At 24.9% G+C, this 26,745-nt stretch overlaps 1 protein-coding gene across 5 annotated transcripts in view; it reads left to right on the forward strand.

The window, feature by feature from the left end:
• The window catches only part of LOC127287390 (microtubule-associated protein Jupiter), a 55,513-nt gene that overhangs the window by 26,245 nt on the left and 2,523 nt on the right, over window positions 1–26,745 (forward strand). For 2 of the 5 annotated variants that reach the window (XM_051314298.1, XM_051314299.1), the window contains exons 2-3: window positions 24,808–25,208; window positions 25,945–25,968. In XM_051314298.1, coding sequence (XP_051170255.1) covers window positions 24,808–25,208; window positions 25,945–25,968 — 425 coding nt within the window. Of the gene's footprint in view, window positions 1–6,110; window positions 6,605–24,807; window positions 25,209–25,944; window positions 25,969–26,745 lie in introns of those variants that run through there. The other 3 variants (XM_051314297.1, XM_051314300.1, XM_051314301.1) reach the window with 3 other exon arrangements.

The following is a 26,745-nucleotide window of genomic DNA, read 5'->3' on the forward strand; positions in this document are numbered from 1 at the left end:
ACAATTTTAAGTGCTCCAAATGGTCTTGCATAAAATAATCCATAACTTCATATTCACTATTAAGTTCGAGTTGGGTAAATTTATCTATATGGTATACGTTAGGTTTTCAAATATAAAAAAAACATTTAATATTGAACTTACATTGGATCTACATTGGACCTATTTTGTACCTATATTGGACTACCTACTTTGAACATACATTAAACTTACTTAAATATAAATTGAACTTACATCTGAATTGGTACTTACTTTAAACCTGCATTGACCTTACTTAGATCTACATTGAACTTACTTGGACCTAATTTGAACTTACATAGACCTACATTGGACTTTTTTGAACCTACAATACAGATCTAAGTAAGTTTAATTTAGGTCCAAAGTAGGTCTTTGTAAGTTTAAATTAGGTCCAAGTCAGTTCAATGCAGATCTGAGTGAGGTCAATGTAGGTTCAAAGTAGGTGGAATATAGGGGCAATATAGGTCCAATTTAGGACTAAGTTCAATGTAGGTCTGAGCAAGGTCATTGTAGGTTGAAAGTAGGTCGATAATAGGTCCAATTTAGGACTAAGTTCAATGTAGGTCTGAGCAAGGTCCATGTAGGTTCAAATTAGGTCGAATATAGGTCCAATTTAGGTCTAAGTTCAATGTAGGTCTGAGTAAGGTCATTGTGAGTTCAAAGTAGGTAGAATATAGGAGCAATGTAGGTCCAATTTAGGACTAAGTTCAATGTAGGTCTGAGAAAGGTCATTGTAGGTTCAAAGTAGGTCGAATATAGGTCCAATTTAGGTTTAAGTTTAATGTAGGTCTGAGTAAGGTCCATGTAGGTTCAAATTAGGTCGAATGTAGGTCCAATTCAGGTCTAAGTTCAATGTAGGTCTGAGTAAGGTCATTGTTGGTTCAAAGTAGGTTGAATATAGGGGCAATATAGGTCCAATTTAGGACTAGGTTCAATGTAGGTCTGAGCAAGGTCCATGTAGGTTCAAATTAGGTCGAATATAGGTCTAATTTAGGTCTGAGTAAGGTCATTGTAGGTTCAAAGTAGGTCTTATATAGGTCCAATTTAGGTCTAAGTTCAATGTAGGTTTGAGTAAGGTCCATGTAGGTTCAAATTACGTCGAATGTAGATACAATTTAGGTCTAAGTTCAATGTAGGTCTGAGTAAGGTCATTGTAGGTTCAAAGTATGTCCAATTTAGGTCCAAGTAATTTAAATGTAGGTTCAAGGTAGGTTAAATATATAGGTACAAAATAAGTTCAATGTAGGTTCAAAGTAGGTCGAATATAGGTACATAGGAAGTTCAATTTAGGTCCAATGTAGTTCTAAGTTCAATTTAGGACTAAGTAGGTCTACTTTAAACTTACTTAGACCTAAGTTTAATTTACGTAGACCTACATTGAACCTATTTTGAACCTACATTGTCCTTACTTAGACCTACATTGAACTTAATTTGTACCAATATTCAACCTACTTTAAACCTACATTTGACATACGTTGAACCGAAATTAATTTAAAATTAAAAAAAAAAATTTTAATTTGCATAAAGATAAAAATTTTAAATGAGTATATATAAGATCATCTATACTTTAATTTCGATCAAATAAAATATATATGTCAGGAAGATTTTGATATATAGACATGCACCCTATCTATATTGATTGCGCTTCTGTACCACCCGGATATGTCACTATTCTTATAATGGATCATATTTATTATCCTTCTATGTATTCCGGTAGGTCACGAAAATCGATTGCATTTTTATAGTCAAACTTATAAGACAGTAATTAGAATTCTTTATCTAAATTTTTATTTTTTTTTACTAATTCTCAATATACTTCAATTTTATTATAATAAAATTATCATAATTTTTTAAAAAGGAAAATATTTTCAAAAAATTTGGATATATTTTTTTAATTTAAAAAAAAATTGTTTACATGAATTCCCTTTAATTGCACTTTTATTATAGTCGAACGGTTTTGACTTTCGTTTATGTTCTCTATATATGCTTTTTCCTATATTGAGAGTCATAAATAATATAATTAAGGGGCGTATATATGTATGCTCTCTTAGAAAATGATTTACAACGAATTTTCTAAAGTTCATCCCAAGAAAATAATATAACAAGAGTCTACAATAAATTTTTATATATTTCGGCTTACTTTAAAAAAAAAATTAAATGGAGCTTTTTTTAGAACACTTCATTTAATCAGTAAATTATCAATTTTGATTATAAAATTTTAAAAATTAATACACTCGTTATTACATATTTAATTACAAGATGACAAAACAAAAAAAAAATCATGTCTTAAACTGACCTATTAGAAATTTGAAAGAATCAAATTTATTCACTTTATCTGATATAACACAAAACTTTCCGAGACATTTTCCTATGGCAATGACTTTCACTTGACTGCTGGGGATCACTATTTTTACCGTTACTCTTAATGCTTGATCTCTAAATTATTTTATCTTATAGAAAAATTGCCGAAAGAACGTTCACTTTCATTTAATTTATTCTGCCGCAAAAAGGTGTTTGATATTTATCTTGAACAATGGAAAATATAAAGATGATAATGCATGACGGTTAATATCTATTTATGTTAAAACTGCAGTATCAAAAAAAAAAAATTCTACTGATTTAAATTTTCATGGCTCTTTTCTTTTAAATTCAATAATTTAATGTTATGAAATTAAAATTTTTTATTAAAAAATTTTTAATTTCTAATTTTATAAAATGCAATAATTAAACTCAATTTAAATTAAAAACATAATTTTTTTTATCCTTTAACTTGAATAATGATAATAATTTTTATAATGAGATAAGAAAATATAACGTTCAATACACAACCTTTTTCACAGTATTTTTTTACCCTTTTTTTTAAAAAAAAACCTTACATACTAATACAAAAAAATCATATATATATAATAACATAATTAATGAAAAAGTGACAATTAGTCACACTTTCACTAAACATTAGAAATATTCTTTTATCTTTTACAAAAAAAAATATATATATATAGGTATATATAGGTTGAAAAATTTTTTAGAAAGTGTACCAAACAATATGAGAAAAATCTGTAATTTTAAAAACTAGACATCCAATTAAAAGAAAATTAAGATATGTATAATATAATTTGAATGAAGCAGAATATTTAATTTCATTTCAATTATTATTTTAATTAATATGTGATTAATAAAAAATTCATGAAGCAACAATATATATATATAATAATTGACTTAGAATGAAATTAGAGAGATAATTATAAGTTGTATTAATATATAATTTTTATGATAATTGAAATGGTTGCTTTAGAATGAATTTGAATATATATATAGTATATATAAAAATAGTTTCGTTTCTTTTTTAGATAAGCGTCATAAAAATAGAACATGCCATTAGGGTGAATATCGTTTTTTTGGTGATGAAAAGGACGGAAATCTTTTTTCGTGACGATAATTTCAGAACTCATAAATTCATTTTATGTTTCAGAGCTCATATATATATATTACATTAAATCGAAGACGCTTTCATTATATATAATTAAAATTTGACAAATATATCAATATAACTATAAATATATATTTATTTTATTGCAACTAGAATTTATTTTTAGGAAAAATCAATGCAAACAAAGGTACAGTTTCCAATCATTTTAATTTATATATATATATATATATATATATATATAATAAATAAAAAAATAAAATTTATTTTATTTATTTATATAATTATAACATTATAGGCTTTAAAACAATATATCAATATCCAATTATCCATTCCTTGTAGGATTTATATATATGATTCATATAATTATTGTTTGAAGCTAATAATTTATGACGCTTTTCAAAAGAGGCATAAAGAACAGTTAGAAACTCATAATATATTTATAGATTTCGTTATAGTTTTTGTGTGATTTGAAAAAGTGTGAATAAACTTTCTTTCATAAAGTGAAATATTTTTTAAACTACAATTAGACACATGTATATGCTTCTTTATTGAATTTAAATTTTTACATGGAAAAAAAATTTATTGTAGCAACCAATTAATCTATTACAATTCTAGAATGGACAAATCAAAAAACAATTTGTTTTTTTTTTCACAAAAAAATTTTATTTTGTTAACAAGTTCGATTTGTGTATTTCCCAAAATCAGCTGTTTTGTAGAGAGTACAATAATTGCAGTTTATAGATAACAGAAGAAATTTTTTTCCGTATTCTCTCAAGTATTTGTTTTACTATTTCTGGGGGTTAAATTCCTGACAGTTTAGAATTTACTTTGACAACAAAACAATTTTGTTACAGCAACCAATTGAATATATATATATATCAACAATCTGATGACCTTTTAGTTCAGTCAGTTCAAAATTAATGATTCCGTTCAGTAGATTCTAGTCCGAATTCGTCATATCAGAATGACAATTGTTTGAATATTTTTCCGTTGTAGGACACCAAAAAGTGGTACAGAAGATAATATATATACACTGAGAAAAATATCCTATTGAATCAATAGCATTTCTGCCAAAGGTATATAAAATTTATTGATTCAAAAGCATATGCTATAGAATCTATAAAATCTTTTTACAAATTTTATAGCATATGCTTTTGAATTAATAATTTTTATTACCTTTGGCAGAAATGCTGTTGATTCAATAGCATATATTTTTCTCAGTGTATGAAGAGAAATGTATATTGTACTTACCAAACCTAATATGGAACTAATAAATTTTGTTTGGTCGTTACAAAAAAATCTTTATTGTTGCACTAACATTTACGATATTTGTTGCTATAACAAATTTTTAGTTCCAACTAAATTTTATTTCTTCTTACAAATTTGTATTGTTATACCTTTAGTATTGCTAAAGAATTTGTATATACAGATTTGTTGTATAGCGACCAAATTTGTGTTAATTCCATCAGGTTTGGTATAAGAATTCATTATTATTCTTCTGTATACCGCTTTTTGGTGTCCTACAACGGAAAAATATTCAAACAATTGACATTTCGATATGACGAATTCAGATTAGAACACTAATTTTGGACAAACTGAACCAAAAAATTTAATTTATACTATCGGATTGTTGATATAGATTCAATTGGTTGCTGTAAATTCTTTTGTTGTCTCAACAATTGAGTTGCATGATTTTGTTACCATAATTTATTTAAACTGAAATTTTTTCCGAACAGATATCCTTGAGAAATAAATGTTCGATTAAAATATTATAAAGAGCAGGTGATGTTGAATTGGCATTGAGAATATAAAACTTTGTATTGATGAAATTGTCATGGACCGATAAAGATGTAGTATTATTTTCCGGTCCAAGTGTTTCTCTTTCGTTGAAGGTCAAACCACCACCACCACCACCTTTTTTCGGTTTCGCAATGCAGCTTTTCATATATACAAACTTTTCCTTCTTAAAATTTCGAGTAATTCCACTGTCAAAAAAAAAAAAAAAAAAACTAGAAAATTCTACCATAACTATGGTAAATTCAGTGGAATTACTCGGTATCAAATTGATATCACCAACTTCTGCTGTCCAAAGTAAAAAGCTAGTTAAGTCGCTTTTTCGTAAGGGTGAAAATCGTTTGGTCAGACCTCTAGATTTTCAAACTTATGGAAAAGCGACTTACTGGGTTCTTACTTTAAACAGCAGAAGTTGGTGATATCAGTTTGGTTCACTATTCGGGAAGTTAGGAGGACTTTTAAAGAGGAAGAGGAACAAGTTTTTGGATTAGGCTTAGTGGATGGTGTATATATGTGTTCGGGTATTCTTGGCAATGGTTGGTGTGCGCCGCTGCTTTGCCGAGCGTATCGATTGAGGTGAATGGCACGAAGACGCGACGTCGCGGTCCGGTGTCGACCTCAGAGAAAAGTAGCCGCGGTGTATATAGGGTTGCTATCTAGCAAGCATACCTAGCCACCATTTGGCGGTAGAATATAAAAAAAAAAAAAAAGATCCAAAGAATTATTCTTTTAGTTTCTGTGATGGTGGTGGAGATCTACTACCAGTAGAGCAAGTGGCGTGTCCGACTGGCGCACACACTGATCGCGGAAAGGGAACTCTCAAAAAAGGGGATAGTGGGGATGGAGGACACAGGGAGTGGGGGAGGCAAAACAGCAGACGAATCGACTGCCTATTATAAACGGGATTCACTTCTCTGAGCTTGTCAGTTCTTCGTTTGAACGTGATAACAGCTGATTCTTCTCCATTATATAAAATCCTTTCTAATTAGTGTTGTGCTTCATTAATTTTTTTATTTATTAAAAAAAAGGTTTTCTGTCAGTGCAATACGACCTAGCGATTGTCTCTCTTATTCTGTTTTGATAACAATCAGCTGAGCACTCGCCGGATCAGCTGATTTTCTCTCTCTCTAGAGGAGGCTGCGCTCTCCTTGAAAAAGTGATAACAGCGTTTTGACAGTGCGCCGTTGAGGTAGGTCTGCAGATTTGAGAGATCGCAAGGTCGTCTCTTGTCACAGGCACCAAAAAAAAAAGTGAAGTGATTTTTTTTTCTTCGTTTAAAAAAACAAAAATCATCTTTAAGGACATGGCTACCTATGCAGCTTATAGGCACGTCGAACTTGATAATGTCGGATATGGCAAGAAAAGGCAAGAAAAGAAATTCATTTTCTAGTTGATAATTTGTCAGAAATTTTCATTAATATGCAGAATTCGGTGATACAGATTTTAGTTAAATTAACTAGAATTTCGGTTAATTTAACCATAATTCGGGTTAGGGTACACTCTAAATTTGAATTAGTAAAGATTTTAACTAATTGAAATTAGTGACTCACTTTTTGCTTTTGAATTAGTGAAATTTAACTAATTCAAAAGCAAAAAGTGAGTCACTAATTTATATATATACTTCAAATCCATGAATGGAGAAACGATAATTGATAATTATCCGCTGCTGAACAAGATGACTGATTTCCTATTGTCTCATAAATCACTTTATATCGAGTGTAATGAGAAGAGTTCGCTCTTTCTCTCTATATAGCATAATTTATTATCATCCGATAAATCCCATCTGTATACTTTTATTACCAATTTGATAAGTATTAAGATTGACAATAGTATAATTTTCTTTTCTTCTAATATCTCAGTTTTGAAATAGAAAGTGCAGTATTTTAAATTTTTCTTTTTATAACCAACAAAATTTTAATTGTTACAATTAAAATTTATAGTTGGCACAATTAAACTTTGGTTAAGACAAAAAAAGTACTTTAAATCTTGTTTGTTTGTACTGTAAAAAGAAAGGTATTAATTTAATACCGACTTTAGGTACTAAATTGTTATTTGGTTCTATTTTGATACCTAAAATCGGTACTGCTTTAGTACCTTCTTTTTTACAGTGTGGTTGTACCATAATTATAAATTGTTTGTGCCAACCAAAGATTATTTGGAACAAGTAAAAAAGTTTCTTAAAACATATATATATAATATATTTGATTGAGCCAAAAAAAAAGTTTTTGATTAAAATCGAAAATTTGATTGTTTCAAAAAAAAAATTTTTTCTGAATATAGAATTTTTCCTTTTTTTGATGACATTCTCGGTCACTGAACTTTAATGTCGGTTAATCGCTCCAGAATTTGCTATGCATCATAATAATAATTATCCCAATAGTGGGCTAACAATGCATTCCAAAGGCTATGATGGCTGGCAGTGCTTGGCACCCTTCTCATTTATAATCCTGAACTTATTAGCTTCATCCGATGTCTTATCGATCTGATACGGTCCCTAATGCATTAAGGGATATATACATTATCAATGTACCTACATCTATATATAAATTTATATGTTTATATCTACATGTAAATAAACTTGATCATATTGTCATTCAGTAAAAAAAAGGGATCACGCGCCTATCGAACGTGTATTGTTACCTATACGAAAGTGATTCGTGTGTATGGGAAAGAATTGAAAAAAAAACGATGATGGTATAATATTATAGATTCTGCCGATAATGAGATTTGGTTCTTTTTTTCATTGAGTCACTGTTAAATCCAAATATTCACGTTATCAATTTGAATTAATCTTATTTTTATTTTTATGAAAGGAAAAGTATTTTTTATTTAAATAAATATTTATTTATTCTATTTAAGATTTAGCATATTTAAAATTTTTTCTATTTAGAATGTATTGTATATTTAATATATAGTATATATTATATTTGCCTTTGCTTGCGGTCGTTGAGGTTAAGCATATCTAAACAGGGTTAGTACTTGGATGGGTGACCGTATCGGTACCTATATTTATGACTCGACAGTTAATAAACCGGCTGTATTCAGTAGAAATTTTCCGTAGTTTTCCTCTACTCTGATCAAGAAAGGGAGAAAAATGCAAAAATAACGAATAAAGTAACTTTTACTATACTTTAAAAGAAAAACCGCAACTGTTGCTCAGTTTCCGTCAATTTTTACTTCAGAAATAGTAAAATTTACCATTTCCAGAATAATTTCTACTATTTTCGAAGTAAATTTTACTATATTTCTGAAGTAAAAATTGCCAGAAACTGCGCAACAGTTACGGTTTTACTTTTAAAATATAGTAAAAGTTACTTTATTCGTTTTTCCCGTTTTCTCCGTGTAATAATCGATTACTTGACTATTATCAAATATTTATTTGAATCAAATAAATTTTCTTTTCAATGTAAATGGATACTTTAAGAAATAATCTTATGCAGGATGTATTCTATTTATAATTCGATATAATATATATAGACTTTAATATCTTTTTTTATGTTTCTTCTATATATATATCATTAAAAATAATTTGACGAAACTTGTTTCAAAGTACACACTTATAGAGTTAATTCAGAGTTAATTGTAATAATGATATTGTATGATTATGATACGGGAAGCAAAATTTTAATCTCTAGGAAAAAAACAAATTCTAATGGAAAAATTGTACCGTTTCTCTTTAACATTCTGTGGAATCTTAATTCTATATATATATATATATATGTATGATAACTCGAAACAAGTTTTGTTCAAGCTCGTATATAATGTCACACGCAAAGATTTATACTAAATTACGAAGGTATAAAAAAAGAATTAAATTCATGGCACTAGGTGATATTTCTATATAATGAACTTTCTCTATTTAGTTTAAAACTCTTTAAAGTTGAAACATCAAAAACATATAACTAATGTTCAATTTACTCTTACAAAAAAGGATATTTTAATGGCGACACTATACTTTATATATATATATATATATATATATATATATATATATATATAAAGTCTTGAATTTACTCCATTTAGATTTTCTTGATTTTAATTTTTTTTTCTATATATTTAAAAATCGAAATGGTCAATTTGATTTTTAGTTTGTGAATTTTTTTTTGCACTGCGTTATATTCAGAGTAAATTAAATATATTTCCTTGACGGGTTATATTTTTTTAAATTTTATTTTATATAATATATAACAGAAGTTGGTGTAATAAAAATGGATAATAACTGCGGGCTTAATGATACGGTATAACAATTTTTTATAAGTCATGTTTGAAGTAATAAAATTGTTGATGACAATGTTTCTATTGTTATTTGCAAGTCTATTATATTACACTATATATTATTTTACGATGTTTGGAAATATATATATATATATATATATATATATATATATATATAAAATTAACCTTATTTTTAATATCGCAATAATTATAAATTATTATTTTCCAATTGAGAAACGCATATATATATTTATTTTTCTCTTCGTTGATCATAAATGTTGTCAAGTTCACCGACTATTAATAATACACTGAAAAAAAAACATTTATTTGATTCAAACAAATGGTTATTTGACTATTATCAAATAAATATTTATTTGAATTAAATAAATTCTATTTAAATCAATAATTTTTGTATATTTGAAAAAAATATCATTTAATTTATTTAAATAATTATTTAATACAAATAAATATATTTATTTGTTAATAATCAAGTAGGTTGATTATTTGAATCAAATAAATTTTTTTTTCAGTGTGAAATTTGCACATTATTATATATATATAAAGGCGAAAGAAATGTGTCTGCACGCTAACATTAAATATATATATATATGTAGTATAAAAGTGTGTATCGTGTCTTGCGTCTCTCGTCACGTCGCGTCGGTCAATGTCTTGATCTTGGCAAACGAAACGTGTAAAGGTGCAGAGTAAATACCGTTCATTCTCTGTTTCCGCAATCATTTACTTGCGCGCTACTCGTAAAACGCGAAGGAGCGCTGATCCTTTCCAATTTTCTTCCTCGTCTATTATTCTCACGAACGACTGAACTCTGTATTTTGTAATAGTTGTGTTTTTTCTAATTTACTCTATATATTATTATTATTATTATCATTATAATAAGAGAACTTTTTGTTTCATATAATATATGTATATATCTATACCTAGATTACAAAAAGATATCGCCGTTTCAAGACTCTGATTATATCCGCAAAATTTCCGTTGGGTTCGAGGCTATGTCCGACAGACATAACCTCAAATTTAGATCAAATCTCCCCTCCAAACCAAAAATAAACGTTCGTTTTTTGGTTGGGAGGGGGGATTTGACATAAATTTGAGGTTATGTCTGTCGGACATAGCCACGAACCTAGCGGCAATCCATGGGGATTTGCGGCTCTATTTCAGAGTCGAAATTCACATAAACTTTGAGGTTATGTTCATTTATTTGTTATTTCCCGCCAAAATTTGACCTAAATGTGAGGTTATGTCTGTCGAACATAGCCTCGAACCCAGTGGCAATCCATGGGGACTTGCGGCTATATTCAGAGTCTTGAAACAGCGGCGGCAATTTCTTTTTGTAATATATATATATAATACACCTGATATAGATAATAATGATTATCGTGAAATAATCAGAGAAAATCAGTGTTGCGCGCAAGTAGCAGATATATTATATATGCATTCTATATAACGTAAACGCCTATTATTTATTCAAGGCCTTTCAACGAACCGATTCATTCATAGAACAAAACGGAATATTATAATGGTCAGTCATGACACGATTCATTCAAGTTTCGCGATCATTGTCATTATAATACAAAAAATTAATATTATAATAGAATATAATAATAATAATTTTATATTATTATTATTATTATTTTACAATTAATATATTTTTAAATATACTGAAAAAAAATTATTTGATACAAATAATCGATTACTTGACTATTATATATCAAATAAATATTTACATGAACCAAATAATTTTTTATTTGACTCAAGTATAAATTTTATTTGTTTAAAATTCAGAAGTTAAATATATAGTTTATTTGATTCGAATAAATATTTATTTGATAAATTTTGTCAAAGTAACTGATTATTAGAATGAAATAAATAAAAAAAAAATTTATAATGTAATAAAAAGTTTGATTAAAAAAAAAACATGATATAAAAATCACAGCTTTTAATTTAAGTGTGTAATTAACTTTTCTATTATTGTGTGACTTTCTAACGATTGTGTTTCTTCTTTTTTTGTTTCAGGTGAGTTACAGAAATGCTTATTGTATAGAGTATATTTATATATATATATGAGTCCTCTACTTCATGGTAAGATAAAACATGTTTATTTGAAAGAAAAGAAAATTCTACTTACAATTTTACACAATCACCACTCAGAAAAAAAAAGTTGACCTAACAAAAAAGAACAAAAAAAAAAAAAAAAAAAAAATTGGGTTAAATATGAAAATCCATTTGAAGTAAAAGTTTTATGAACATTTAAAAAATAATCTTTACTAAAAAAAATTATTTATTTGATTCAAATAATTATATTTATATTTTGTATTAATTAAATATTTATCTGTATCAAGTAATTATATTTTAAGTAAATATTTATTTAAATCAAGTGAATCTATTTGTTTGTATTAAATTAAATATTTATTTGTATCAAGTCAATTTTTATTTGATAATAGTCAAATAACCGATTATTTAATTTGTATATTATTATCAGTGTTAGAAATGCGTTTTATAGAAGGCGTGGAAATTGTTTGCTCTTTTAGTTTGAATAAAATTAGAAAATCATAATCATTTTATATGAAGAGTATATCGTTTCTAATATTAATATTTTTTTTTTCGACTATTCATATAATATATATTTTTGTTATTAAAAAATATTATTCATTTATAACAAACGATTATGTATTATTATTATTTTTATATCAGCTTAAATCTGTTTTCTCATATATATATAAATACAAGAGAGTGAAAGTAAATTTACAGGGCAATATTGCTTTTCTGAAATCAATTCGATTGACGTTCTACCCACGCGTCAGGTATATAAGGTGCAGTCAATATAATCACAAGTAGGATGCGATCATTAATCCTTTCTCTCTTAAAGATCCAAGTTCTCATAGAACGATTTATCAAGTTTTTTTTTATACAACTCTTTCAATTTATGTGCGAAACCTTTTTGTTTTTTCTAATAGCTCATTCAAAATCCGCACTCGGAGAAAAATTTTGTTTGAACCAAATATACCATATTTTTTTTTTGCATTAACACAATTTTTTGGTTATTTAATTAATAATTTATTTAAATATTATTTTTTAAATACTATTTTTTGAATATTTATTTTTATATTATTTTTGAAATATTTATTTTATTATTTATTTATATATTACATTTAATTTAATAAATTTGTTTGATTCAAATAAATATTTATTTGTTCTAAAAAAAAAAACAGGCTTTGGTTTATTTTAATAAATTTGTCGAAACGAAGAAAAAATTTCATTGAGTCAAATAAACTTTTGGTTGATTCAACCAAAAATTTGGTTAGCTGTACACTGAAAAAGAAAAAATTTTGTTTGATTCAAATACTCGATTACTTGACTATTATCAAATAAATATTTACTTGAACCAAATAATTTTTATTTGAATTAAATAAATTGTATTTTTGAAAGAAATACTATTTAATTGACTTCAAATAATAATTAAATTATTTGATACAAATAAATATTTATTTGATAATTAATAGTCAAGTAATCGAGTATTTGAATGAAATGAATTTTTTTTTCAGTGTATCAAATAAATTTATTTGGTTAATTCAACCAATATTTGATTGTTTTAAACAAAATTTGCTTGTTTGAATAAACAAATTTTCTCCGAGTTCATAATTTTGCTAAAAAAAAAATAGTACCTAGTTCAATATTATTGATTGCACTTGTGGAAATTCACAAATATTTTGTTACAAAACTTGAAAAATAAAACCGATGCACTTTCCCGTTTCCGGCGTCTCGTATTGCTTGTGTATTATATATATGTATATAATATTAAAAAAGGATTCAGTTTGGTTTCAAATAATTGCAAATTTTTCACACACATGGCTCAGGATAGGTAATTTTTTTTATAATTTTTTTTTCTTTGTCTTCAAGTATAATATACACTAAATGATGTATGAGAAAAAAAAATGTTTTTGTAATCAATTGTAAAGTGATATTTGGCTCGTGCGGAAACAAGACTCCAAATGGTATTGTCTTTCAAGTACCTAATATATACTCAGGAAGAATGACGTTTCGTTTTTTTTTTCTTTTTTTTTTTTTTTTTTGTCTTCATGCTTGAGTCGTAAAAAATAGTAGTCGAATTATTAGTTTAAAAACAAAAAAAAAATTAACGATCCCTCTACTATTGTTTAAAAGTTCATTAAAAAAAAAATAATTTGTTCATAAAATTATAACAAAATATTTACAATGAAAAAAAAAAAATTATTTGATTCAAATAAATTTTTTATTTAATTTAAATAAAAAAATTTATTTACGCCAAATAAATGGGCTACTATGGCTCTAAGACAAATATACATTTATTTAACTCAACTATATTATATTTGTTTTAAACAAAACATTTCTCTGGATGTGCAAATTGTAAAAATCCAAATTGGATATATACACCCTGATATATTTGTCTCACAGGCTAATAAATATTTATTTGATTCAAATAAATTTTTATTTTTTTTTTTTATTTATTTTCTCTTGTACACTGTGTACATAGTTTTTATATCATGAAATCCCTTACATAAATATAAATAATTTTAAATAAATAAATTTTTATTTAATTTAAATAAATAAAAATTTATTTATTTATTTTTTTGTTTCCATTGAAAAATGATTTATTTTCTTGAATTCTTTTGTTTTTGCGTATATAATTAAAATAAATAATGTTCGCATATATATATTATTGTTGGAAGTGAAAAGAATTCCTTTTTAGTAAAGATCACTCACGTAATAAGGCTATGGCCATAATAGGCGAATCTTTTTAGAAGGAAGTCTGCACCCAGTCTCAATTATCAATCGCCCATTACTCGACTTAATTTAGTTGTTTACTGTAATGAGTCGCTCCAAGAACAGTTAATCATCTATCTTGTTAAAATAATATTGCGTAGGTTCACGAATTTTTTTTTTTTTATCTTTTAAAAATCGTATAAAAAAAACCCCCCATTTTTTTTTATTTAATATATCTAGGTCAAATCAGAACATGAAGACGATTATAATATAAAATTGGGTTATTTTTCATTTTTAAAAGTTTGTATTTGAATTTTCTTGACATTGATTTCGTTAATATTTATGCGAATAATATATTGCGTGACTATAATGTTTTCAAGTGCGTGTGAAATAATTTGTAAGATAAAATGGTTCTAGGTCAAAATCAATGAGTATATATATATATTCATTTACCAAATGAAATTCAATTGTGGAATTAGGAGAAATTTTTTAAAAGAGAGTTTCCCCTATTTCCCTCTTTTCATACACTGAAAAAAAAAATTTATTTGATTCAAATAATCGGTTAGTTGACAATACCAAAAATAATTTACTTGTACCAAATAATTTTTGAAATCAAATAATTGAATTAAATAAAACTGTATTAGAACCAATAATATTTCTGTATTTAAAAACAAATACAATTTAATTGACTTAAATAAAAATTATTTGGTTCATGTAAATATTTATTTAATATAATAATCAACATCCGGAGAATTGTTTTATTTTGTAACCAAATATGATATATTTGAGTTAAATAAACGTTTATATTTTGTCTCAGCCAATTTATTTTGCGTAAATATAATAATTTTATTTGTTAAATAAAATTTTTTTCATTTTATTTGCAACAAATAAATATTTATTTGAAATATATATAGAGACTCAACCAAATTTTGTTTGAAATTACCAAATTTTGATTGAATCAACCAAATTTTTATTTTCGTTCAATAAAATTCTTTCTTTAATCAAAAAATTTATATAAAAATAATATCCTAACGTTTATTTAGATAAAATAAACATTTATTTGAATTAAAGAAATATTTATTTAGATCAAATAAATATTTATTTAGATTAAATAAACATTTAATTGAATAACAGAAATTTTATTTTAAACATTGAAAAACTTGTGTTAATATAAAAAAAAAAATTTTCTATATTTGGTTCAAACAAAATTTTTTTTTGAGTGTATATATATAACACATGGGGCTTCGTATTGTTATTGGCGCCATATTGACTTTTTTTTTTTTTTTTTTTTGCCTCACCGGAAGCCCTTGGCAAGTGTCGAGAACCTTCTATATACGAAGAAGCCGTTCACGACATGGCAGTTCTTCCCTTCGTATGAACTTCCGATTTACGAGCAAGTGCCCGAGGGTTGAGTAGGTACTTCACTATTTACAAAGAGAGGTAGAGAAATTGACTGCTTTGCATTCATAAAAAAAAAACAAAAAAAAAAAAACAATTGAACAAATTTCGTTCGATAAGACAATATAGAAAATTTTTAAATGCACGGAAAAGAAAAATTACCTTGGAACAGCGAAACAGTTTCGCTAGAATAGCAAAAGTTTTACTTGTTTCAGTTAAATCTTTTGCTATTCTAGCGAAACTATATTGCTGTTTCAAGTAAATATTTCGCTATTCTAGCGAAACTCTTTCGCTGTTTCAAGTAAATCTATCGCTGGTCTAGCGAAACTGTTTCGCTGTTTCAAGTAAATCTTTTGCTATTCTTGCGAACCTATTTCGCTATTTCAAGTAAATATTTCGCTAGTCTAGCGAAACTGTTTTGCTGATTCAAGTAAATCTTTCTCTATTCTAGCGAAACTGTTTTGCTGTTTCAAGTAAATCTATCGCTAGTCTAGCGAAACTGTTTTGCTGTTTCAAGTAAATCTTCTGCTATTCTTGCGAAACTGTTTCGCTATTTCAAGTAAACATTTCGCTCTTCTAGCAAAACTGTTTTGCTGATTCAAGTAAATCTTTCTCTATTCTAGCGAAACTGTTTTGCTGTTTCAAGTAAATCTATCGCTATTCTAGCAAACCTATATTGCTGTTTCAAGTAAATATTTCGCTATTCTAGCGAAACTGTTTCGCTGTTTCAAGTAAATCTATCGCTAATCTAGCGAAACTGTTTTGCTGTTTCAAGTAAATCTATCGCTAGTCTAGCGAAACTGTTTCGCTATTTCAAGTAAATTTTTTGCTATTCTTGCGAAACTGTTTCGCTATTTCAAGTAAATATTTCGCTATTCTAGCGAAACTGTTTTGCTGATTCAAGTAAATCTATCGCTAATCTAGCGAAACTGTTTTGCTGTTTCAAGTAAATTTTTTGCTATTCTTGCGAAACTGTTTCGCTATTTCAAGTAAATATTTCGCTATTCTAGCAAAACTGTTTCGCTGTTTCAAGTAAATCTATCGCTAATCTAGCGAAACTGTTTTGCTGTTTCAAGTAAATTTTTTGCTATTCTTGCGAAACTGTTTCGCTATTTCAAGTAAATATTTCGCTATTCTAGTGAAACTGTTTTGCTGATTCAAGTAAATCTATCGCTAATCTAGCGAAACTGTTTTGCTGTTTCAAGTAAATATTTCGCTATTCTAGCGAAACTGTTTCGTTGTTTTAAGTAAATTTTTTTTTCTTTGTAGTTTTCAATTTTTCCCCATCAAAAAAAAATGTGAAGACAAATATTTTTTTTCGACAATCAGTGTTATGAGAGTAAAAAAAAAAAAATTGAAAAAATAGTTTTTGCTGCTTTTTGCATGGATCGACAAAGAGATGAGTTCTTCTCAAGTGCGTGTACGTGATTATTCGGTACTTGCGCGCGTGCATATTGCACCAAGCAAAAGTACACTAAAGCCACGTGCTTTACAATGCCTTCTCTATATAGAAAATATGGCTCACAGCTATCTCTTTGTTTTCTACAATAAGTCCCACATATTCCTGCGTGGCATTTGCCGCACATATATATATTTTTTTTTTCTCTCTTCTGCTTCGTGTTTTCCATGAGTTTCGCTTCCCCCAATCTATATAACTCACATGAATCTCAATATAAACGTTCTATTCTCTATATAAAACGTAAATATATATATATATTTCGCATTCGAATCCTACTTTTATTCTATATCCGTATTCTAAATCTAATAAGATTAATGCCTTTTCCATTGGTGTTAAAACATGAGTCTACGATATGTCTGAGAGCCCATGAATAGTGTGTGTGTGTGTGTGCTCATCCTGAGAACTCACTTTCACTCGCAATAGTAATAAAATACAACAATTTTTTTTACTTATACAACAAAAATTTATCAACTCACGCTAAAAAAAAAATTTTTTTGTATGATAGAAACAAATTTTTGATTTGAATCAAACCATAAAAAATTTATTTGCTTCAATTTTTATAATTTGTCCGAAATTACAAAAAAAGTCCGAACAAACAATTGACAGAAAAATTTTGGCGCAATATTAAAAAATTGACCATAATCACGATTATATTTCGAATATATTGATCAATTTTTGAAAAATGCGCCGAAATCTTTCTGTCAATTGTTTGTTTGGCCTTTTTGTAATTTCGGACCAATTAAAATTTCGGTGAATTGAAATTTTTGTCATTTAAAAAAAATTCGATTGAATGAGAACAAAAAAAGGTAATTTTACAATTGGCGCTCATCGTTGAGTGAAAAAGAAGGACATTCTCATTTATTTTAATATATATATATATTTATAATAGTCGGCTCACTAAATAAGCTATAATTGCGTTAACTTGATTATACCTACAATCGATATTGACGTCTAGACCAGAAAAGGCGAAACTTCTTAATGACGAAAGTTATTCATTTCAAATTGTTCTATATTTTGTATAATTTTATATATTTTTTTGGCGCTATTTATTTTTAATTAAATTTTCTTTATAAAGTAAAAAAAAATAATTATCCCAATGAAAATTTAATTTATTTTAAAATATTTTATTAGAAATAATTATTTTTTAGACGAATTTACGAATTATTTATTATTATTATTATTATTATTATTATTATTATTATTATTATTATTATTATTATTATTATTATTATTATTATTATTATTATTATTATTATTATTATTATTATTATTATTTTACAGTAATTTTTATTACATGATTTTTGTAATTTTAATTGAAGCAAAATTTAATTTATATAAGAATTCTCATTTAATCGAATTTTTTTTAAGTGACAGAAATTGCAACTCGACGAATTTTACATTTGTACGAATTTTTTTAGACGACGAATTTTCATTTCTCCGAAATTACAAAAAAAGACCGAAAAAACAATCGCGACAGAAAGATTTCGGCGCATTTTTCAAAAATTGACCATTATTCGAAATTATCAAAAAAAAATCGTGATTATAGTTAATTTTAAAAATTAGGCCGTAATTTTTCTTTCGATTGTTTGTTCGGACATTTTCTAATTTCGGACAAATGAAAATTCGGCGCCTTCAAAAATTCGTACAAATAAAAATTCGGACAAATTAAAATTCGGCGCCTTTAAAAATTCGTACAAATAAAAATTCGGACAAATGAAAATTCGGCGCCTTTAAAAATTCGTACAAATAAAAATTCGGACAAATGAAAATTCGGCGCCTTTAAAAATTCGTACAAATAAAAATTCGGACAAATTAAAATTCAGTGAATTGGAATATAATAGACAAGTAATCGATTATCTGAATGAAATAAAATTTTTTTTAGCACCATAAGTATATATAGGAATTTTACTTTTCAATTATTATAATATTGTGAAAATTATACTGGCAATACTTCAACCACATATATATGTATAGAATACGCGCGCTGCATCAAACAGTCAAGCTAATAAATATGTAACTTTTCTTGTCCTGAGATTACTTAAGCAGTCGTATACGGTCTTTTGAAAACTTTTCTTTTTCAAGTTCAAACCTTCTCTCACGCTGTGTTAGATATATATATGTTTGTGTGTAGCGCTTAAGAATAAAGCAATCAAATTGTACATATACAGTGAATTTCATTAATGCAAATTTATTGAACTCTCTGCCATTTATATAGATATTATCGTCAAAGAAATTTGCAAAATAAAAAAAAATCATTTTTACCTCACATTGAGATTTGTTAAACATATTGCGATTTCCATTATATTAATTTAATTTTAACTTAATATTGATCTATTGATTTAATATTAATTTATTGATTCAATAAATATTTAAAGTAGATCTATTGATTCAATATTTATTTAAAGTTGATTTATTAATCCAGTATTGATTTAAAATTGATCTATTGACGCAAAACCGATTCAATACTGTTTTAATATTGATAATTGAATACAGAATTTATTTAATATTAATTTATCGATTCAACATTGATAAATTGTTGATGTATTGATTCAATATTGATCTATTGACTCAAAATTGATTAAATATTTATTCAACATTGATTTAATGTTGATTTATTGATTCAATATAGATTAATTGTTGATCTATTGACTTAATATTGATTAATTGTTGATCTATTGATTCAATATTGCTTTAATGTTGATCTATTCATTCAAAATTGATTTAATGTTGATTTATTGATTCAATATTTATTTAACAATGATTTAATGTCGATCTATTGATTCAATATTTATTTAAAAATTGATCTATTGATTCCATATTGATTCAACATTGATATAATGTTGTTTTATTGATTCAATATCGATTAATTGTGTTGATCTATTGATTTAATTTTAATTTTTTGATTCAATATTGATTAAACATTGATTTTATGTTGATGTATTGACTCAATATTTAATTTCAAATTGATCTATTGATTTAATGTTGTTTTATTGATTCAATATTGATTAATTGTTGATCTATTGATTCAATATTGCTTTAATGTTGATCTATTCATTCAAAATTGATTTAATGTTGATTTATTGATTCAATATTTATTTAAAATTGATCTATTGATTCAACATTAATTTATTATTGATTAATTGTTGATCTATTGATTCAATGTTGTTTTAATCTTGATTTAATGATTCAAAAAAAAAACAAGATTTTTTAATTGATCTATTGACTCAATATTTATTCAACATTGATGAAAGTTATTTATTTGATTCTATATTGATTTAAAATTAATCTTATATTGATGTATTGACTCAATATTGATTCAATATTTATTTAACATTGATTTAATGTTGTTTTATTGATCCAGTATTGATTTAATATTGATTAAAAGTAGATTCAACGTTTTATTTGTTGATTTAATATGTAAATTACTAATTCACCTTTTTTTCCACTATATTCATTACGTGAAAATAAGTGCAATGACGAATAGAAATGCGGATAAAATTCGAATTAATAGTAATTCGGATAAATTTCGGTCAAAATAGAAATTCGCCGAATTTTCGGTCATATAAAAATTCGTCTAAATTTCGGACAAATATATACAAAATTTTGATAGAATTTTGGATAAATAGAAAATGCATTTAGAATTATTATTAGTAATTTTTTTTTTTTTTTGCAATGAAAATAAATAAATGAAGACAATAATAATTGATAAGCCCGTAGGAAGTTAAGAATTCTCTCGTATAGAGGCAAATGGGTGTGCCAGGAAATGTAGGATGACAACGTAGTGTGTTGTTCGGTCTCGACACTGTATATTCACAACGCCTCTGCAATTTTTTTTTTTTTTTTTTTCTTCTTTTTTTTCGGTCAACTCTTATAATTATTTTCACTTTAATTGTACCACACGAGCAATTAGCGCAGAGTTAGATTTAATCTTTCACTTCAAGATAATATATGTCCCTAAAGTTTAATTTTTCAATATTACTTAACTCCGTGACCCCTTTAAAGTGAATTATCTTTTTTTGAAAAAAAAAAATATCCGTGACAATTTCAACTTTCGTTGTCCTATCCATTTTTTTTTTTTTTTTTATTTACTTTAAGTTCTTGTTCTTTTGATACCGTACTCTGTCACGAAGCTCGAGAAACAATTTTCAATTTTTTTCTTCTTTGAAATCCATTTTCTTTTGTCACGCAATCTTTACGATTTAGTAAAAAAAAAAAATAAAAATATAAAATACGAAAACCAAGAAAACACCATAATTTATCTTTTTTCAGTAAGCAATAACAATTTTTAGTGTATATTTAATTTTATTGACAATAATAATAATAATAATTATTATTATTATTTTTTTTAGTATTATTAATATTATTATTATATTTATATTTAAAAATATTTTTGTATTAACTGCGGGAGAAAAATAGAATTTACATATAAATCACCAATCTCCCTTTAATCTCAAGAGCAGTTCTTGATTTATTGGAAAAAATATGAAAATGTAATTAAATAATGCAGGTATAATCTAAATTTGATATGAGATCAAGATAAAAAAAATTATAATGGCATTTTTGGTCTATTCTGTCTCATATTTTTTTTTTTTTTTTTTTTTTTACATTGTCATTAAGTATTTTAATATCATAAGATCTAAATTATTTTTTAATTTTCTTAAAAATTTAATTTTCTATTGTATATAAAAAAAATTGTGTTTCAATTTTTAAAAACATAAGTCAGTTTTTACTTAAATTAAAAAGAAAAGAAAAAAAAAGAATTAGTAGGTGAGAAAAAGTAAAATTATACGTACATAAAAAGAGTTTCGTAAGTGAGGATCTTTATTTTTTTTTTTCTAGAATTATGTTATAATGATTGTATATAATTGACTGATGCCTTTATTGCTGAAGACACAGGATTTTTATATTGTTGTCGTGGGAGTATAAAGCGAATATTAGTCCGTGACACACTGAAAAAAAAAAAAAAAAAAATGATTCTTCCATTGAAATTTAGTACATAAGTGTACAATTATAGTTAAAATTAAATTAGAACAACAAAAAAAAATTCCAAACAATTTAAATTACAGGCCTTGGATTATACGACTTTTTCGACTATTTCCGACTTTTTTTTCAAAAATACGACTTTTTTCGACTTATTTTAATAAAATGCGACTATTTCGACTTTTTTTTTACATTTTTAAAAAAAAATTTTAAATAAAATATTTTTTTTTTAGCTTAAAATGCAAATCTTCTTCATATCTTCATTATTTCAATTATTTAAAAAATTTTTAAACTAAAATTCTTCACTAAATTAATTATTTTTAATAATTTTAAATGAAATTCATCACAAATTCAATTATTTCAAATTATTTTTCAATTAAAATTTTTATGAAATTTAACAATTGTTTATAATTTTAAAAAAATATCAAATAAAATTACCAAAAAATTTTAATTCAAATTCATAAATTAATTCAAAATCAAATAAAATTCAATTATTTTCAAAAATTTCAATTCAAAATCAAAGAAAATTCAATTGTTTTCAAAATTTTCAATTCAAAATCTTTTAAAATTCAATTTATTATTTTCAAAATTTTCAATTCAAATTCAATTAAAATTAAATTATTACCCAAAATTTTAAATTCAAAATCAAAGAAAATTCAATTATTTTCAAAAATTTCAATTCAAAATCAAAGAAAATTCAATTTTTTTCAAAAATTTCAATTCAAAATCAAAGAAAATTCAATTGTTTTCAAAATATTTTAAAATTCAATTTATTATTTTCAAAATTTTCAATTCAAATTCAATTAAAATTAAATTATTACCCAAAATTTCAATTCAAAATCAAAGAAAATTCAATTATTTTCAAAAATTTCAATTCAAAATCAAAGAAAATTCAATTATTTTCAAAAATTTCAATTCAAAATCAAAGAAAATTCAATTATTTTCAAAAATTTCAATTCAAAATCAAAGAAAATTCAATTGTTTTCAAAATATTTTAAAATTCAATTTATTATTTTCAAAATTTTCAATTCAAAATCTTTAAAAATTTAATAATTATCCAAAATTTCAATCCAAAATTAATTATTATCAAAATTTTCAATCAAAAATTAACTAAAATTGAATTATTATCCAAAATTTCAATTATTTTCATAAATTTGAATTTATAAGCTTCTAAAATTTAATTATTTCTAAAATTTTCCATCGAAAATTTTTTGAAATTTAACAATTTCAATTATAACTTTAAAGAAATTAAATTATTTTTAACTATTTTTATAATATCCTTTGAAAATTCAACAATCTGAAATGATTTTTCAATGAAAAATGGTTTTCAAATTATTGTATTTTTGTCCGCAATTTCTAATAAATTTTTTAGTGAAATCATCAAAAATTTGTAATTAAAAATCACTTGAAGTTTAATTAATTTTAAAAATCTCAATTGTAAATCTTTGAAAATTTAATTACCTTTAAAAAATGTTATCTCAAATAATTTGATAAATTAATTTTAGTTCTATAAAATTTAATTATTGTCTGAAAATTAACAAAATCTTTTGAAATTCAATTATTTCTAAAAATTTCAACTTCAACCCTTCCAAAAGTATTATTATTTAAAAAAAAAATTTATTTAAAAATCTATATAAAATATTTTTGTTAAAATAAAAAAATCGACTAAAACGACTTTTTTTGTGCCTTTAAGTCGATCCGAGGCCTGAAATTATCATATAATTTTATTTGTTTTAAAAAAAATTTAGTTTTTTTCAATGAATTAATAATAGTTAAAATTAAATTTCAAAAAAACAATTAAATTTTAACAGATACAAAACAAAATTTTTAAAAAACAATTTTAATTATAAGTTTTGTTTGGAACTTATTTGTTATTACAAAAACAATATTTCAATTATCATTTTATTTGTTAAAGAGGATTTTTTTAGTTTGACTATGTCAATTGGTTAAAATTAAATTTAAAAAAAAATAAATAAATTAGAATAAAAAATACAAAAAAATTATTTTTTTTTGAAACAATTTAATTGTTAGTTTATTTAAACAATTTTTTAAAATTAAATTCGAAAATTAAAAATTGAATTTTATTTTATTTGTTTTATTTATTTTATTTATTTTATTTATTTTATTTATTTTATTTATTTTATTTATTTTATTTATTTTATTTATTTTATTTTATTTATCACAAAAGAAAAAAATATATATATATATATTTTTTTTTTTTTGAGAAAATTCAAGAAAGATGAATGAGAAACGCGTGCCAATTTTAACGCCCACTCATTTATATAATATTGTATATTCCGTTAATTGAAGTAGTTAATGCCGAGCCGCTAACGATTTTTGTTTTTAACACATAGAATGCGGTACATCACTTTGTTGTTGTCTATATAGGGAAGCAGACAACTCAATGGGAATTATTGTAGTAAACTAAAGGGAACCAATTCACTTGGTTTAATTACTCACTAAGCATTATGCTCGTTATGCACTGACGCATGTAGGGCGCATTACATCAACAAAGAATAACGCTCTCTCAATGTAGTGAGAACACGTGCCATGCATCCTATTATTTTTTTTTCATTTTTTTTTTCTCTAAAGGATTTTTTTTTTCATTTTTTTTTTCTCTAAAAGATTTTCTTTTTTCAATTTTTTTTTTCTCTAAAAGATGTTTTTTTTTTTTTTATATAATCTGCTAAATATATATTTTAGATAAGAAAAAATAAAAAATATTCTAATGGTTTTTTTTTTTTGTTATTTTTAGGGTTTTGAAACCACCTGGTGGCGGTAGCAGTGATATTTTCGGTGCCACTGCAGAGGAGACCAGCCCTCGCCGTGTGAAATCACATCAGGCATCACAATTGGGATCAGCACTATTTGGCGATAATGCAAGAAATGGTCCAAGCAAAAGCACTAATGGACCTGATACGCCAAGGGTCAACATAAAGCCCGGTAATGATTCTTACAAACGTCTGTTTGGTCCTCCCGATGTCCTACCTAATCAAAATTCGAAAAATCACATGAAGAGCAATATTCCCCTCAGTGGTGATAATAAAACTGATGTTGTTGTTATTTCACCTGCAAAAAGCACATCAAGCAGCAATAATGGTTCAATCTGCAATGGAACTAATTCAAATGATAATTTACACGTCAATGACAATACAGGTAAATTAATTATTAACAAAAAAAAAAAAAAAATGACGATTGGATTAATAATAATCTTGAAATATGTGCGCTGCACAATTTTATTTAATCACAAAAAAATATAGAATCACGTTTTTTCAAAGCACTGTGTTTTATAGCACTGTCTTTTTTTATATTTTAAAAAAAGAAAGTTTAGAATTTTTTTCTTCTTAAAAAAAAATGTTGGAAAATTATTTTTTATCCTTCTCCTGTATTTAGAAAAAGAAAATTATATTTGTCAATTTTAAACTGAAATAATATTTAAAATTTTTTTATCTTTTCTAAATAATTATTTGTAATTTTCTGAATTTTATCAAAACGTAAAATGCATTTTCAAATTATTTTTATGAACAATTTGTATTTTTTTTTTGTAACTTAATTTAAAAAAAAAATTATGCAATAGAAATTAAATTAATAAAATTATCAGTACTTTTTTAGATATAATTATTCATATTTTTTTCTCGGTTTTTTTTTTTAAAGTAAATTAAATCGGAATTATTTTCAGCCAGATAACTTTATTAAGTTAATAAAAAAAGTTATTTAGGAAAAATATTTTTCTTTGTTGTAATTAATTTCATAATTAATGAGTAATTTAATTTTTCCTCGTTTTTTTAAAGAAGAAAATGTATAATATCTGAATTTATAAATTATCACTATCAGGGATTTTTATTAATTGTCTCTTTTTTCTGACACCGTGCTTATAAATGTCCACAAGCAGCATTTAGGAGAAAGAAAAGATTTCGTAAGTTTAATCACAAGACAATTTTCACATTAAAAAAAACAAAATCATATAAATTATATATTCACAGTTCACTTGCATTAGTTTTCAAAATAATTAGTGTTTTTTAAGATTTTAAAAATAAAGAAAAAAAAAAAAATCAAAAATTAGAGTGATCAAATTTGAGAAAATAATTTTATTTCACACGTTTTATTTGTAAATTTATTTATTTATTTTTAAATAGCCTCAGACGTTAGATCAATCCACATATTTTAAGTTAGTAATCCATCGTTATTCATACACAATATATGTTTTCTATTTTACGGCACTTGCTTTGCATTTTGAAAAATGTGTTTTTCTATTTTTTTTGTTTTTGAGTTTTCTTTGAAAAAATTTGCTGTTTATTTTGCTTTTTTTTATAATAAATATATATATATATAGTGGAAAAAAACCGATGGCGATAGAAATTGAAAAACATTTTTTTTTTTTTGCTGCAACTAACATCTGCTGTATTATTGTATTGCATTTGGTAACTGGTTTTTTTTTCTTTTGCTTTTTCACTAATAAGTTTCGGCTGACGAATTCAAAGTACGCATATGGAACAATATATAAAAATTATTTATTATTATTTATTTATTATTTATTTATTATTTATTTATTATTTATTTATTTGAAGTAAATTTTAGAAAGTATTTTTGAAGTATTTTTTTAATTATTTATGCCAAATTCCTATTTTATTTGTATATTAAAAAATGAAATTTAATTGTTTTCTATTATACAGATTTTTATTAAAATTATACA

Source organism: Leptopilina boulardi, unplaced genomic scaffold (assembly GCF_019393585.1).
Source record: "Leptopilina boulardi isolate dan_hultmark-lab unplaced genomic scaffold, ZJU_Lbou_2.1 LbouV2_368, whole genome shotgun sequence".
In the NCBI taxonomy this organism is placed as follows: domain Eukaryota; kingdom Metazoa; phylum Arthropoda; class Insecta; order Hymenoptera; family Figitidae; genus Leptopilina; species Leptopilina boulardi.